Below are 18442 nucleotides of genomic sequence, written 5' to 3'. Positions count from 1 at the left end.
CCTAAAGACTTACGAAATTTCTTTGCAGATACAGTCAGTATACAGTGAAGTATATTTTGATGTCCATCTTGGATACCACCAATTAAATTGCCAAGGCTATATGCATCACTAGGCATCAGGGACATCCAAGCCTCACTTATGGACATGCCATTTGACTAGGGCTCTATTATTTGGTGAGGAAGCAGATTCTGCTCTAGAAAGCTTTAAGGCTAGCGCTGCTATGGTTTGTTCAGGGGGAGTGGTTTCCCCCACCTGCCAATTCCAATAACAATATTGAAACTTCTGAGGATACTCATGGGGCCTGTCTTTTATCAGAGGAAGCCCTTACAGCCCGTTCACCCAATTCACTGTTTTTGTGGCTTCATGTGGCAAGAACAGGAGCATTGGCAGATGTCACAAACACCAGCAGCAGTCCCCCCTTGTCCTGTGCCGCTGCAGCAAGTCCTTTTAGTTTCCCCTCCATCAGCTTATAAGGACCACTAAAGGGCCACATCCACGCTATCTACACCACTGGCACTCAATGGGTTCTGCTGGTTTTGTATCCTGAGAACTGGGCATTGTGTCTGGACTTGCAGGTCATATACATTTTATGTACCAACCCTGCAGGCCTAGCACCTTTTATCCCAATAGAATAAGGCTGTGGTGCTGCTAATGAATAGTACAACCTCAGGGCTAGAAAGCTAGCCTACAGTTCTCATATGCTGGTGTTCGACTCCATACTCTTTTCTGGCAGGACACCGCTAGTAGAGGATGTGGGCAGATGCGCTAAAGGAATGTTTTGGTCTTAATTATAAACAGCCAGAATCAGATCTGGAAACTGTTTCAACAGCAGCCATAAACATGTATGTGCTTTAATTGTTCTTAATTGCTTTAGTAAGTTTGTAGCAAGTTACTACTCAACGTGTCAGTGGAGGTGGGATCATACCAGCCCACTTACAGGTGTTAAAACAAATAGGGCCGTCTAACGCTTTGAGAGATCAACATGGAAGACTACAGGTAGACTGTAATGACAGGAGTCCTCCCTGAAATATATAGTAAGTAAAATGTAATTGACAGACTGATTTAGTAGATGAAGAAGCCACTAATGTGGTGCAAACAGATGAACACAGAGCGTCAGACGGAACACCTGAAAGGAAAAGGGGTAGTCAGGAATCAAAGTACAGCATGTTAGAGAGCATTCAATGTAACTGAAAGCAAATCTGTTAAGTGAGCAGCACATCAAAATTGCCAGGTCAAAAGTAGAAACAGCAGTAGGATATATGTAACTTCATGCAGATTAAATGCTGTGACCATCTAAGACATCTACCACTGCTCTTGGCACTATCAGAGGTCCTGTCATTAATACAAGACAAGCTCAGTACACTCACCGCACCCCAAACAAACTACATAAACTTGTTGTGAGAAAGTGCCTCTTTTGACATGGTTATTCCCCACCTTCTGCCTGGTATTTGATGTGGTTGTGATTTCAGTACACAGGGTACCTGCCAACCAGGCCTACTGTGCCAGTGCTTTTTTCCTAAAACTATTCCGCAATTGGCATTTCAACTACAAATGGTACCTAGGGCATTGGGACTGAAGAGGGTCCCCTAGGGACCCCTTAACTAGGCCCTGAAGACTGCCACTGCAGCATGCATGGCCTGGTGCAGACAAAACAACAAAGCTGACATCGCACCCTGCGTGCCATGCCAGCTTGCACTGCCTAAGGTATAGGCAGGTCACCCCTCTAGCAGGCCTTCCAGCCCTAAGGCAGGTTGCACTATACCACAGGTGTGGGCATATCTGCATGAGCCAGGGAAGCCATAGAGAGTAAATGGGCTTGTAAAGCATCAACTCAAGTTCCCCAGCACCATGATGGCTTAAACTCACACTGATGGGATTTATTGAAGCATGTACGTAGAGGGCACCTCAGAAATGCCCCTGAAAACCTACCGACCCTGGTGTGGTCACAGACTGGCAGTAGGCAGCCTGCCACCAACAGACATGTTTCTGGACCCCTGGGTCGAGCCCCTCTGCTTTCTGGGACCAGAAACAATGCACATCCTGGGTGGATGTGTCACACCTCCTCCCACAGGATGGGCACAGTGCTCGAGAAGGAAGATTCAAAGGCCTTCCGACTTTGTAATGCGACCACAGCCCCTGCTGCTTGCAGCAGATGGCAGCCCCCGGTTGACACCCCCACTCTGGGTGGGAAACCCGGGGCAGAATAGGAGATGAGCCCACCTCTGGCAACTCCACCCCTAAGGTGGGGGAGGAGAGGTGAAGCACATCTTTGAGTCCCCACAATCTTGAAGATGGGGAGACCCCTCCAATCAGGGCTAGGAGTATGCGCCCTCCCACAGGAGGGTAGCATAATTGAGGGTGTAGTCACCCCAGGTAAAGTGCCCATTGGTCCTACCTACTACACCCCTAAATGTTGTATTCAGGTAGCTCCCCCAAACCTGGAAACTAGTTCCTGTCGAGCTAAGAAGACGCCGTGCAGCGATGCCTACTGACTTGGCCCCAGCCCTACCGGCTGGTCTCGAGCTTCAAAGACCCTGCGAAAGAAGACGATGCCTGTCCTGCAGCCAGCGACTTCCGGAACCCAAAGAAGACTGTCTGCCCTTCAAGAAAGACCAGAGAATCCCGAGGACAGCAGATCTGTCCCCAAGAAACCTACACAAAGGACTCCTGTGCCCCCAGATCCGCGAGTCCTGCCTACTCTGTACCCAACGCCACCGGCACGTGTCCAGGTGGTCCACCACCCAGAGCAGGTTCCCCAGAGATTTTGACCTCAAGTCTAGTGCTGGCTGACCCCTCCTTGACTCAACGATGCCGCCTGCAGACTGAATTCAGTGGCTCTCACCGAACACAACAGCCTCCAGTAAGAAGAATCAGACATCTAAGGACACCCCTGCACACGAAGACCTGGGCCTGGATGAGCTGGACCAATGGTGCCCCTATGACCCTCAACACCTCAACTTACCTCTGCTGTTGTTGCTCTCCCTCCTACAGCCTCCGGTGCGACGCCTGCAGACTGTTTGTCCAACCGAGTTTCTCCATTGAAGAGCATTGGGCGCCTGACGATGTGTTTGCACCCTGCACCCGGCCGCCCCTGTGACACTGGTGGTGTATGTTTGGTGCTGCTTTGTGGCCTCCCTTGTTATTACTCTAAGCCCCAAAGCTTGGCCCCCCCAAACCAATTTACCTACCTCCAAGCACCCCCAGTCTCCATTGAAACGCATTGGGCCTATCACTGAATTTGACCTCTGCACCCGGCCGCCCCTGTGCCGCTGGTGGTGCAGACTTTGTGCTTACCTGAACCTTGCCATCTGATCACCTAAACCCCTGAAGACTGAAACTAAGTTGGGTACTAACCCGTAAAACCACATTGTTATTTTCCTCCATAGGATAACCATGAACTGGTTGAAAATTGCACTGTGCAGTGTCAACTTTCAAAAGACTAAAGTAGCTTTCCTGAAAAACGTACTTACCTTTTTGCAAAGATCTTGGTCTTGAAATAAATCTCAAGCAAAGCTTACTTTTCTAAAATTGGTGTGGATCTCCTTTTTGATTTGTGTGTCAGTTATCGGTCAATGTTGTGCAATAAACGTCTTACACTCCTCTGTGTTAGGCCTAAGGCTACTCGCCCACACTACCACTAATAGAGCACTTTGGGTTTACATTGAGCCCAGTACACTTCTGGGGAACCTCTGGACTTTGTGCACGGTATAACCACCTAGTGGTACACCATATACAGAACCAGCTTCCTACACTTGGGTAAATACTTCATCCAGAATGTACAACTTGAGTACAGCTAAATCAGGCATCCTCCTACCACTGTGTGGGCAGGGGAAATGGATGAGAAAATAAAAACTCTAAAAAACATAGGAGATGCAGAGGACATGTGAACGTCTGGCATGTGGTGCACTATTGCATGCACCATGTGACTACCTGAAAGCACAAGGCAAGTAAATACTCGTGCATCTTTCTTAAATTTACATATCTCCGGGGTAACAACTGCTATTGTGTAGAAAGTGCATGGAGGTAATCATCAATTTCAAGAGGCTGATTACGCATACTTAGTTCAGCTTTCACATACCTAGATGCCACGTAATACAGCTGGCCACTTTGTACACAGTGCGGCTGCCTTTACGTCAGCCTGCAGATCAAAGGCACAATTAGGTACTGGCACTCAAAGACAGACTTAGGAGGACAAGGGTTTTAAATAATCGTGGGGTGGAGAGATAAGGCTTAACTGCACATATTTTTTACCATGCCCAAAACTACAACATTTTGAAAGTAAAAACTCCAAGCTGGATCCGATGGAATGGGGGAGTAGAAATACCTAAATGAGACGGAAAGATCTAAGGAACATAAAATTCCTTTGTCTAACTCGAGGTCGCTCTGCCATTTAATTGCTAATGCAAGACATGAAAGTATGAGGTCATGTCTGAATGCAGAACATCTCATTCTGTGCAAGCTTATAAAATAAAGTTATGACTCATATCAATAATTGGCTTTGTTTTACATCAAACCAATGATAAACCGTAAATTAACATGCAGCAAACATTGGACGTATGTTCTGAGGCACTTAGTAAAGTGTACAACAAATGCACACATGCCCAATATCAGATTTCACGTTATTGCTGCCTTACAATTCGTCATGTTTGGAAAAGCCCCTAGATTGCGCCACAAAGCCATTCAGTACCTATAGAGGGTGCAGCTGGTGGCGATATACCAGGCTGCAGTGGAGAGAAGCAGCAGTCATTGGCTCCACTGGTAACGGGTTCTTTATAGTAAAATACACACACTGGCATCGACAGACCTTGATGACACCCCAGGTTGTATGTGATGTTAGCGCACCAATCCCCCTTGATGGCCTGATATTTTCAGCAACAGACTGACTCGGAATACCCTGAGAAACAAGAGGTGTGGCAGACGATAAAGAATTTGTATGGGGCATGGCGTCTGTCAGAAATATAAGGTTACCTTAACCCAGAAGTGATACAAAGTTTTGCCCGGAAGTTCTACTGAGCCTGTGCCTAGAGCTGCAATGCCCAATGCTGGATCCTGGAATTGAACCTCTGGAACAAAGAGCCACAGTCTCCTTAACAGCGGCTTTAGCCTACTTTTACATTCAGGGTTTTTACCATCCTCAGTTGGTGGGAAGATTTCACAACTGCAAACGAGAAAGGAAAGTGGAGAAAGCATGTGGGAACATGGGTCTGAGCAAACTGTGCTTAAAATGTCCTGCCATTATTTTGCATTGCTCCTGGAAGACATCTCGAGAGCTGGGTAGGTTGGGAAACTGCTGTGCACCTTGTTGGGGCCAGAGCAGCAAAAGGAACGGTAGGGCTGATGTGGCTGGCGAGGCAGATTTGCCCAGGGATTGAGCTGTGGCCATGCTCTCCTTGTACCACCCCCAGCGCAGAATCTGCTTTGCCCCCAAACAGGCGGTTACCGTCAAAGGGCAGGTTCATAAGGGATGATTGGACATCACCTGAAAAAACAGTTGACCAAGCCAGGTGTGGCGGCGAGTAGAGACGCTGGTGTCAATGGCCCACCTGATGGAATCAGCTATATCCAAGCCACAACAAATTGTGACCTTGGCAGCTTCACGACTGTCGGAAGTCTTCTAGGACATCTGTGAGGACATGAACCACCAGATCCCAAAAGGCATGGAAATAGTGGCATAAGGGGCAGCTGGTATTCGCAGACCGGTGAGCCAAGCTGGTGAAAGAAAACACCTTCTTCCCAAAGGTGTCAACTTCTTTGGCCCCCTTATCAGGGGGGTGAAGTAGCAGGGAAGGTAATCAGGTTTGTCTGACTTGTAGACACCTGTACCATCAATCTTTCAGCAGAGTGGTGCTGTGACATCAGTTTACACTTCTGTAAAACATTACTAGAGATAGTGTGAAGGGTCCGAAGTGAGCTTCTACCATGAAACATATTGTCATGTGCCAAGTGACCTGTTTGGTAGAGGTACTTAACAAATGTCCTAATTCAATAGAGTAATTAATAAATCCTCAGAGGATTTCTGTAAAGGCTCTGTCAATAGGAAGAAAGGGGTCATGTCACCAATAACAAAAAACAAGTTGATCACATCGCACTAAACTAAGATGTCCTTCAGTGGCTACTTCTTCCGGAGAGAATAAAGTTCAATTGTTCACCGGTAAAGAAATATAACCAGGCTCCTCATTAATTCAGGAGACTTAGAGATTTCAGGATCACATGACTAAGAGTGCCTAGGATGAGCCTGAGGTTCAAGAGTACCTAATCAATGTGCCTTTCGATGGCGGGAATCTTCACAGATGTTGGATAAAGAGTATGTTTGTGAAATCAAAAAGTACACAGAAACCACCAAGTTGGAAGAACCAGATCCCCACTCTTCTGATGTTTGTGAAACATTTAAAAACTCACTTCTTCACCCTCTGCTTGAACTAAGACCAGGTCTCCCCTGTGCCATTCATGCACTCTGCGACTAATATTTTACCTAGTTTTAGGTTGCCTGCTAGTATGCATGAAAAGTGCTCCTGAAGAACTGTACATTTTCTAAGTGTTCTCCCTGTCTATCATAATTTAACTGCTTTATCAAAGAATAAATATGAAAAGCACCTTAGTACACCCAGGGGTACGGGCATGCTATATACAACAATCTTAAACAATTAAATGAATCCTTGGAGCTCCAGTGTAATATGCAAGTTACTCATTATTTTCTAAATTGCACTTTCATACATCTATTTCCATCACGTGATGTTGGCTGCACTGGGAATCATTATTTTTGTAAATAACACAACAGAACAAATGTTCTGCTAGGAAGTCTCCTCCACTATTCATAACGGCTATTTATAACTTTCAACAACATGTCTATTTTTTCAAGCTGTTCTTCCAAATGTTATCATTAACAACTTCTGTACAGTATGGCTGAAAAGAAAATCATACAGGACCCCCCCCCCCCCCCCCCCCTCCTAAAATCATGTTCTGCGGCCACTAATACAAATCTATGCTTCTGGCAACCTTAGTCCCTCATTACAAGTGTGGGATAAATTATGATTTCTGCACAAATAAAGTTGTATTTATCAGGGACGGGCAAAAAGTCCTGGAAAAAAAGTAGAAGTCTGTTTTAAAAACTGATTCTGCATGTTATACCTCATACTCAAGTTGAAAACTCATAATATGAGGCTTTTACCACCTAAGCTAAACACCTCACTCTGAGGTAATGGATTTCACCACATGTGGTAAATACGTCCTCCTAGTTCACCCAACTTTTAATGAGGGCCTTAGATCTCATGGCTAGCGTAAAAAATAAATAAAACCAAAATCAAAGGAAATACAAAATAAATTCCCAAATGCATCTTAATAATAATACAAAACTGACTATATTGAAAATCTGAACATACCAACTAAAAAAGGTCCAAAAAACGAACAATGCCGTTTTATTACTTGCTGTGCGTACTATTCCCAAGACCTGTGCTTCATTCAATTAGGACTGCAACACATTCAGACAATATAGACAGTATCAAGATTATACATCTGGACTCAATGTTAATTGAAGAAGTGGATTACTCAAACTCCTTAAGATGTAAACATTCAAAACAAATGCAAAAGTCACAAAAATCTGGATGGGCGGGGACTAGGTAGACAAGCAGCACCTCTGTTTATCTACTGCAACCCCCTGGGATATTTGTGCTGTAACACAGCCTCAAGGAGAGGCCTATTCAAGGGAACTTTATGTTTTACTAGTCACTGCTCCTCTACTCCCCTCCTCACTTACGCGGGAGAGCCAACACACATAATAACAAATAACGTAACAACGCGTGCAAAACAGTCATGTAAAACTATGACTCAATGCATTCAGACCATATAAAATATTACTCATTTACTATAAACAAAACATAGAAATACTTGGAAAGCATCTTCAAATTCCACATAGTACAGTTACAATATGGAGTATTAATGCCAAACAATGCAGCATTTGTGTAAAATACCTTTTTCTTGGTTGCGCAGGGTGCAACAGGAGGGTTGAAGGTCATTCCTGTAGTACTATAATCATCAAAAAGTTCAACAGCAGATCTACAATATAAATGTTTTTATTAAAACGCATGAACCACAAAACTTCAAAAAACATATGTTTACGTTAACCATGTACTGGCAGATGCTTTTACTAAGGGAGCAATATCTAAATACACGTAAAACAAAATTAATGGCTAGGCCAGTTGTCTGCCAGACAAGCGCAGCGCAGGATTGCAACTGAGGAAATTAGTGTAGCGGGTAAGGGTAAAAAAAAAAAAAAAAGTAGATTGTCAATTCTTCAAGTTTCTACATCTGTTTCTGAAAAGAAGCCTTTGTAAATATCTTTTTGTCTGACTGTCTATCTATCTTTCTAAATTCATACTGTGTCATAATAGTTTTTGTGTTTCAATGTACAATTCACAGAATGAAAATCATGGTTCATAGCATTCATTAGAACTGTGTAAACATTCTGCTCTTATTACCTTAGGTAATAAGCATTTGGCTTACCAGGCCAAACAGCATAATCGAGGCGCAAAGATCCACTTTTTAAAGAGGGCAGTGCTATATGACGTATGTAGCAAGAACTAGTGAGAATAAAGCAAGAGAGTGGACAAGAGCAAAGGTTAGCTAGATCAGTGAGGCAGAGCTTGACAGAATAAGAGAGCACTTGAGCGAAAAAGTGGGTAAATATTTATTAATTTAAAAAGCTAAAGGATGAAAGGAGGTTAGTTAGGAGAAAACGTCAGCTAACCCATACAGTTTTAAACAACCAAAACCACTGAAATTCACCAATTATTGTTATCTCAAGTAACTAGAACTCGTGCCCTAAAATAACTAGAACTCGTCCCCCCACCAAACACAGTGTTGTCATCAATGATGTAATTTCAGATGTTGCAGTGATGTATCAATGTCACAGGACATGTCATGAGTGATGTAATATGTTTGGTAATTAGAAGTGCATGGCGACTGCATGAGTTACAGTTACTTCAACTAAACACAAAAAATCTATTTCCTATAGAAATGTGGTCCAACTTTAACCACATTTATCACAGGATCGGCCATCTGGGAATCGACCTCAAAAACAGTCAGAGGCTGAGCACCATTGCTGATAGAGCTAGACGTCAAGCCCCAATACTAGCCAAAAGAGCCATTGAGAGCCCCCTTCTGTTCTGGAGAAACCTTAAGCCATAGGACAAGTTGCCTCTGCACTATCGGATGCTGCCTCAACCCCAACACCAAGACCAACCCCCTTGGAACTGAAATTGTAACTGAAGCAGATTTCGGCACTACGTGAGCCCTCATCAGTCATCGAGTTCCCAGGGATGTCAAATGGCAGGCAACACAGGATCTAGATCTACCACTCTTAAGGAAAGACACTTGCTTGCCCTCCTTGACATGAGCCCCAAGACAAAAGAAAGAATCTAGGAAGAGTGGACAACTGACTTTGGAGGAGGGAATACAAGAGGAATTGCAGGTTTAATCCATTCCAAAGAAGAGTAGTGACCAGGTTCCTTCTCACAGCCTCCTCCACACTACTCAACAGCCCCCACCACAACAACATAAACCACCATCACCACCTCAGTCAACATACAGACGACCATCACCTCAAGAGTATGCCCACTCTTTCCTCACAAAGACGGATAATGAGAGTCTTCATGACCCTCAGTATACCTACTTGGACTCTGCACCATCTAGGGATGGAGATGATCTACGGGAGGACGGCAACGTAGAGCCTGGAGCTGTATCCAGTTAAGGCCTCACCTCTGCGCGATATCACAGCACATCACACTGTAATGCTAAAGTCAGCCAACCATCACAAGGTCAGATTTCATGCGATGGCCGAGAAGGATAGCTTATTTGTGGAAACGCTTTTGAACATTGAGAAATCTATGCAGTTTTTGCCGACGCTAAAAAGCATGACAAAATGCACCAATGAAAACTTGAAGGAAGGAACCTGTTAAGTTCGAGAGGTGACTGTGAGGGTCCAAATTAATACACACCGGCCCCAGATGACCTTCTGCTCATCAAAGGTCTTGTCCCACCAGACTCCCCTGACCGTCCACAAAGTTGGGAACAGCGTATGTGCCCAAGCTACTGGAGATGCCCCTCCTCCAAACAAGGAGAGCAAAAGAAAAAAAAGGAAAAAAAATAAAAAAGAACTATGCTGCAGGGAAGCAAGTCACTACTGGGGTGGCAACAGTGGAGTATCGCCAATTCTGTGAGTCTCTTCTCCCATTTTTATCATTATCAAAGAGTGGAAAACGAGAAGCCGATTAAACATTGACAATGACTTTATCGCCACACTGGTCAACACAGCTCCCCACTCCACACCCAACGTCAACCTCCATGTGGAGACTATCTCGGCTTGGCTTTTAGCGGCCAGCAATGAACATGCCCCACTTTAACAAATTAGATTAACCCGCCGTCATGAGGCGCAGAGATGGTTTTCCCCTGTACTAAAACTACAAAAACACAAAAACACACTCTCCGCCAATCAGAAAGGAAGTGGAGGCAGAATTATTCACATGCAGGAAAAATCACCTACCTAATGGCCTTGTAGGAATATAAAAAGGCAATCTCCACAGCTAAGGCAGCACATTTCTCCTCTAGAATCCTAACCTCAAACAACCAAGCTAAAGAAATCTTTGCAATTGTAGACGAACTGTCCAACCCAGAGAGAGTACTAAGCAAACCCACGCAGTCGCAGGCCCTCTCCGACTCGCTGAACAACTTTTTTATTGATAAAATCGTCTCCATCAAAGTCAGTATTCCCACCCATACGTCTCCAGAAATCTCCCCTCCTATGCCCAGGAATCCCCACTCTCTCAATTCTTTTCCGCCCATTGACACCGAGACCTTGCGCGACCTACTGTCGAAGGTCAGATCTGGCTCCCCTTTGGACCACTGCCCCCCTCATGTCCTAAAAGCGGCCTTCACCGCCTCCCCGGACCCTGTACTTGCCCTACTAAACAACTCCCTGTCCCAGGGCTGTGTCCCTAATGCCTTCAAAGAGGCTATAGTGGTCCCCTCAAAGAAACCAGGGGCCGATCCCCAGACGCTGGCAAATTACCGCCCCATCTCCTTGCTCCCTTATCTGGCCAAGGTATTGGAAGCCCATATTGCAAAATGCCTGTCCAATTTCATGGAACAGACTGAGTTCCTTGACCCACGCCAAGTGGGTTTTTGTCCTGCCCACTCCACGGAAACGGTGATACTGCCGATACTGGACTCCCTACGAGAAAAGGCTGACAGAGGCACTCCCCAGGCCCTGGTGCTGTTAGATCTATCGGCCGCATCTGACATGGTCGACCATGATATATTGGCAGACCGTGTCAGTGAGGCAGGCATCCAGGGCCCAGCCCTCAGATGGATCAACTCCTTCCTGAAAGACCGAACTCAGGCAGTCTGTATTGGCCAGTTCACAGCCCCCAAACCTAAAACCACATGCGGGGTCCCACAGGGCTCCTCGCTCTCCCGCACCCGTTCAAACTCTACCTTCTCCCACTGATCAGATCCTTGAAGGAAAGAAGAGTGCTCACTTTCAACTATGCCGACGACCTCCAATTAATGTTCACAATCGATAACTCCCCCCAGTCAATATCTGACTTTCAGTCCACCATGAAATTAATACTAAACCCAGGCAAAACCGCACGGGTTCTGACAGGTGGTGGACATAATCAGTGGGGCCCATATTACTGGCCAAATAAATTAGTTCCCCCCCGCCCCCCTTAGTGAAAAGCTTAGGGGTTACCATAGGCAACGACCTCTCCCTAAAATCTCATGTAGGCTCAGTGATTTCCACCTGCTTCCTTCAGTTGTGAAAAATTAGAAAGATAAGCAGGCTACTGACCCAAGCAGCTCTGGTACAGGTCCTGATAGCCATGGTCCTATCACGTCTAGACTACGCCAAAGCAATATACCTTGGTCTACCACTTGGCCTTACAAAACGGCTACCGATGGTACAGAACCAAGCGGCCAGATGGAAATATAAACAGCCCAGGTGGCAACACGCTTCCCCCTTCTTAGGAAGCTGCACTGGCTTCCTATCTCCCAACACTGCGCATTCAAAGTTGGCTGCCTGGTGTTTAAATCCCTGAATGGCCTGAGCCCTAAATTCATAGATAGCCTCATTTCTCGCTACACTCCTTCACGAAACCTCCGCTCGGACCAGCTCCAACTTTTGACTGTCCCTACCTTCAAGCTGAAGCGCCAAAGGGTATGAAGGTTTGCAACTCTGGCCCCTGTCTGTGGAACTCCAATCCCCTGGAAATCAGGTCAACCATTGACCTACTGCGATTCAGAAAATCTCTCAAAACCTGGCTATACATCCAAGCATACGAATGAACTGCTTCCGGCACACCCCTAGTACTCAGCGCCATGAAACCAACCGGTGTACGAGCGCTTTATAAATCATTTTTAACATAACATTTTTAACATAACAAACACCTGCCAGAGACATACCACGAGAGAGGGAGAGAGTACAAAAGGGAAAAATAATATATAGCACCAACATTGCCTCCAGGGGTGCCAACAAAAGTATCATCCTCGTATGTCATACATTACTGAGAGTGTCTAGGTTGCACCGGAGGTCTAACAGTACCTAATCAATGTACCGTTCGATGGGGGACATATCCACAGATGTTGAATAAATACCAGACTTGAGAAATCAAAAAGAACACAGACACCGACAAAGCCATGGGGCCTGCAAATCCAGTCTCTCAAACCTAAGCTTCACAAAAAGCAGGCAATAGGAGGTGCCATGACTGCTACCACAAACCAGTGCACAAGATTCCAGCAGCAGCAATCCTTTCAGGAAGTACACACTTCTAAGTCATACAGTCAAGTTGGTTACAAAAGAAACGGCCAAAGGAAGGGTTGAGGCAGCTCTGGCATGGGTACCTAAACTTCCAAGCAATTACTTGACATCCATCCCCCCTGATCACACACCTGCTGGGTGGAGAATTAGGTTACTCCTCCTAGAGTGGGAGGAAATAGCCACAGACAAGTGGATCCTATTTGCTGTTCAGCATCGATACTGCTTAGAGTTCCACACCACCAAACGTACCACCTCAACAGCACTCAATCATTCAGTACAAGAATTCTAGGCAAAAGTGCCATCAAGCCAGTGCCCCCCTCCACCAGTGGGAATAACATACCTGCCAACTCTCACAGTGGCAGAATGTGACACACGCTATCTGCTCCAATCACACAGTCTCCCGGTGAGAAGCCGATATCGCACAGTGGCAGCGAAAACGAGCTAACTAAAAACCACTGTAGATAGTGGTTTTCCAGCCTGTTTTCTGAGGCTTTGAACTGCTGCCGTCCATTAATGAATGTGAAAACACCCCAGGACATTGGCAGCAGCCTCTGCAAACTTTTTTTGAGGGGAGGTGTTGGGTGCCCGGCGGGGCTCAAAAGTGCCTCTTAGGTACTTCTTGGCATGAGGTCCCGTTCCCTCTTCACATGGTCGGATTTTTGTTCCAAGTCGGCAGGTATGGTATAAGGGGGGGGGGCGCGGGGGGAAAGAGGAGGAGGGTACTCCATGTACTTCTGCATTACAAAAAAGGACGGTGCCTTGTGGCTTATTCTCAACTTCAGACCACAATCAATTTACCCTGCCAGAGCACTTCAAGATGACTACCTTGCAGGACACCACCACTCTGCCTGGCACAGGAGACCAAAATGGCGACTCTAGACTTCAAGGATGCTTATTTCCACATTCAGCACATCACCTCTACCTGTGGTGTGATGTAAGTGGACACTACCAACTGAAAGTTTTATCCTCGGGAAGACAACAGCCCCAAAGGTTTTTACCAAATGTCAAGTGTGGTGGCAGCACATAGCACTACAAGGCCATTCATGTCTTCCCAGACATGGACTGACTGATTAAGAGCTGCAACGAAAGAAATGTCAGGAATCACTTCAGGCAGCAGTGCCAGTATTACACAGATTAGAGTTGCATGTCCACCCACTGCAAATTCAACCATTCTGAGAACTGTATTAAATTCTATCACAGGTAAAGACTACTATAACCAAGAGATGACATTCCAAAGGCTGCCTCTTTTTCAGACATAACTTCCCCTCACTGTGCGGAAAGTAATAAAACAGTTGGGGATAATGGAATCAGGCACTACTCTGGTACTACCTGCAAGTTTGCTCAAAATACCCATGAGACCATTGTCTAGCACAGCAATGATCACAAGGGGCAGGTCAATGGGAATACCTTGTGCTGGTGGAGCCCAGAATTTAACACAGTCTCAAATAGTAGAACAATAAACAAAAAATGCAGCTGCTGGCAGCATGAGGGCAGAGTCAGGATTGGCCTGAGCCTCGATTTGCAGCTCGGGTTGGAGACATCTTCAGTGCACATGTCGGTTTGGCTACCCTGAGATGGCCTGTCAAACCCACATGTGCACTGAAAACAGTGCCTACCACTCCCTTCGTTAGTGCCCAGCCCCCAAGACTCACCCAGGAGAGAAAAATAAAATGATAATAAACCTGGTTTATTATCATTTTATTTTTCAATTTTTGCATCTGCTGGCGGAGGGGCGACGCTCCTCCATCACAGCGGAGGAGCTGCCGCTGTTCACAAATATTTGCTTACGCTTTTCCATCATTGCATTGGATTCCATATGCAGTGAGGAAGATGAGGCAAATGTCCATGACTCATTTTAGTCACCAGTCTACACAAAGGAGCTAAAGGGGCAGAGAACAGGTCATCCCCCACTCAATGCATTGTATACAACAAAGACCTGTTCACACTGTGAACCAATGTTTCATACATCCGGATTATTGGCCATAAACATTAGACCCTCATTTGTAGCTTGCGATTCGGTCGTCTAAGCTATTCTACGGTGTGGTTCATTAAAAAGAAGAAAGAGACAAATTGCCTACGAGGAATGTCAAATTGACTATTTATGTATAATAACCTTATGTCTCCCACACCCAAATGTGGTGAAAAAGGAGTGAGCAGGAGTGTTGGTGCCTCACGGTAGCGCCACCAAAGAGGGTTAAGCAGGATGGTACTCGCCTGCTACCTCAATATCTCATCATCAGCTACCAACACTCCAACAGCAAGAAATTGTGCATGATGCTAGTGATGAACTAAATAGGTGCTAGGGTGTGTATTGAAAAAAGTAAAAGGAAGAGAAGCTGTGCTAGAATGTGTGCACCGTCTCAAAAAACCCCTAAGTGATATATATTAATATCAGAGAAAGAGCTAAATCACACTGGCTTGCATACTTTATTCTCAGCTGCGTGATAGCTCGTATGTTAAAATGCCGACATGTTTCGTTACCATCGGACCACACTCACGGTAACTTCTTCAGGGCTTGGGGTCTGTTCATTTATCCCTGCACCTTTCTTTGTCGTTTAAAAACAATTCTGTGGGAGACAAAAGAGAACATACACACACACAGCAACATGGCTAGGTTGGTAACCTGTTAAAATTAGGGCAAGTCTCGTATATAGTCTTGAGGACCCCCCCATAAGGCATATATTTACCAGGATGTAGCCCAACATGGGCATACCTTTACCCTTGGGACCTTGCGGCTCTGTGTGCGCGTTCAAGGCACCACTTGTACCACTCCAAACGTGAGTCTGTAATGTATAACACATGATGAGAAATGTAAGCTAGTTCCCGTTTTTATATCTCATTCGTGGGTACATACTGATTTGTCCCCCTCCCGTCTCAAGTGATGCCTCCACATCTCAGAAAATCATTATTAATCGGTGCCTCGCTTTTAACATCACCCTTTAAAATTGTTCCCCTCCAAATGGACAAACTTCTCCCCACTACCTCGTTGTAATCCACATCCAAATCTCCACTCCTTAGCCTGTCTCAAGTTCAATTCCCCCAGACTCACACCATCTGTCACCACTCACCGTGTAACTGTTCGAAACTGGCGTTGACTCAGCCCAGGAACAACACGATCGTTCCACGGCGCTGTTTAAAAGCGTAATCACGCGTACCATGTGACTATACTGCGCTGACAAGGGAGCTCATCAATGAAAATGGAGCGCCATTTTGGAATGGGCGAATGAAAGTTAGGCTCACCGTGAGAATATACATTATTGTTAGTTTACTCCGTATTATAGTTGCCTAGCCATTCCATTGCACGAATTATGTGTCATCTATTAAATCTGCTTTTCGTCCTATGATGATGTGAATGCTCGATGTGGTATGAAAAGGGGGCTCTGTGTGATGCAAAAAGTGCCATTTGACTATGCTACGCTAACGAGGGAGATCGATGATAAAAGCGGAGCGCCATTTTGGAATGGGCAAATAAAGGCTAGGCTCGCCGTGAGGCTCCACATTGTTGTTAGTTTACTCAATATTCTTCCCGTTTAGCCCTTCCATTATACCAGTTAAGTATCATTTACTCAGTCTACCTTTTGTAATGCTCGATGTGGTATTTAGAGGAAAGACTCAGTGTGATACAAAAAGTGCGGTGACCATTTTCCAATAGGGAATGTTTTATTGTGCCTGTCTGCACGTAATGGCATGCTTACTTTGCCGAGTATCCAAAGTGATGTATTTCCTAGGTTGCTCCTGTAGGTGTATTTACAAATGTGAATCCCTCACAAATGCGCACAAAGTGTACAGAGGCTCCGACGATCAATGGTCAAGGTTTGAGTATACTAGAATGGCGTTACTGGCACCATTGACTCATTTATGCCATGTACTACATGTATACTCCTTACCCTGCTGGTATAGCCTCTATGTTCTGGTGAGCGATCATGTAATCACCTTACTCCATTCTATAAGGTCATTCAATCCATTCTGGTCCACTCCCTCTTGGTAAATCCACCGTGCTTCCCTGTTACTCAGTCTGGATTCAATACTGTATTGGTCACCTGTGACTCTTTCAAGGACTACCCAGCGCACTTCTTGCGCAGTATGTTTTTGCGTTTGAAAATGTTGCACCAATTTGGTGCTCAATTTTCCTGCACGAAGTGTGCTCAGATGTTCCTGTATTCTTGTTTTTACCTTCCTGGTGGTAAGGCCGATGTAGTGAAGCTCACAGGGGCATGTCAATCTGTATATTACATGCGAGGTGTTACAGTTGCTAAATTTATTTAGAAACCAGGTTTTGTTGTTTTTAAGAGTAACACTTTTGGTCGGTGATGTAAATACGCACACGGAGCAATTACCACATGGGTAATGCCCGGAAGGGATATTGGTTTCACGTGGACTAGTTTTGGGTCTAGTGTGGACCAGCCGGTCCCGAATGTTTGCAGACCTTTTAAATGCGAAACGAGGAGGGGGCATCTGCATATTGGTGGTACTAAGGAGATGCCAATGCCTCCGGATGATTTGCCTGATTTTCGTGGAAAGTGGTCCAAAAGTAGTGACCACTGGGATACATTCTCCTTTCTCCTTTTTGGTCTTTTCCAACAGGGCTGCACGGGGGGTGTTATATGCCCGTTTTTTAGCCTGTCGTATGACCTTCCTTGGGTAAGCTCGGTCCTGTAGCTTAGTAGCCAGGATGTTTGATTGTGTGGAGTATTCCTGTGTGGTGGAACAGTTTCGGCGGTATCTCAGAAACTGTCCCACAGGTAAGTTATCCCGAAGGGCCCTCGGGTGATAGGAGCTGTAGTGTAGGAGAGAATTTCTATCCGTTGGTTTATGGTGGACCGTGGTCACCAACCTGTCACCCTCAGCTAGGATGTCTAAGTCCAAATAGACTGCTCTGGTTTTGCTTACTTCCCAGGTGAACTTTAAGCACTCATCCAAACCATTGAGCCAAGCAAGGAATTCATTTAATTCTTCCTCGGTCCCCTCCCATATACAAAGTATATCATCTATATATCTCTTCCAGAGGACAATATTCCTCTGGAAGAGATTAGTGTCTGTATTGATGTGGTAAGCTTCGAACTGGCCCACATAAATGCAGGCCAGACTGGGGGCGAATGTAGCCCCCATCGAAGTCCCCGACACTTGGAGATATATCTGATCTTTACATGAGAAGAAGTTTTGGGTCAATGCAATTTCTATGCATTGAAGGACAAAGGTTTGGGGGCAGTCATAAAACCATTCAGAGTCCCTCAGGGCACGCGCCGCTGCCACCAGCGTAGCCTCCTGAGGGATGCTGGTATACAGCGACTCTATGTCGATGGTGATTAGAAATTGGTTTATTGGGTTGTAAGAAACATTCTCCAGAATTCTCAATACGTCCGTGGTGTCCTGGACATATGAGGGTTGGGTGATGACACATTCCCTGAGAAAAAAGTCTGCAAACTGGGATAGAGGTTCTAATAGCGACTGGATGCCGGAGACAATAGGTCGTCCGGGCGGGGGCTGTTGTTTTTTATGAATTTTGGGTACGATATAGAATGCCGGCATCCTCGGTTTGGTGTTAATCAGGAATTCGGCTTCCCTGTACGTAACCCATTTCTTTTCTTTAGCCTCAGTTACCAACTTGATAATGGTCGTCTGCAAGTCATTGGT

At 45.5% G+C, this 18442-nt stretch overlaps 1 protein-coding gene across 2 annotated transcripts in view; it reads right to left on the bottom strand.

The window, feature by feature from the left end:
* Nucleotides 1-18442, bottom strand: part of NOC3L (NOC3 like DNA replication regulator) — a 426444-nt gene that overhangs the window by 30525 nt on the left and 377477 nt on the right. For both annotated transcript variants that reach the window (XM_085605900.1, XM_085605907.1), the window contains exon 20: nucleotides 7968-8052. In XM_085605900.1, the coding sequence (XP_085462026.1) occupies nucleotides 7968-8052 (85 nt within the window). The remainder of the gene's footprint in view (nucleotides 1-7967; nucleotides 8053-18442) is intronic.

This window comes from Triturus cristatus, chromosome 1_2, assembly GCF_964204655.1.
Source record: "Triturus cristatus chromosome 1_2, aTriCri1.1, whole genome shotgun sequence".
NCBI classification, from domain to species: Eukaryota; Metazoa; Chordata; class Amphibia; order Caudata; family Salamandridae; genus Triturus; species Triturus cristatus.
Note: the sequence above shows the minus strand (reverse complement) of the source record. Positions and strands in the feature narration are given on the sequence as shown.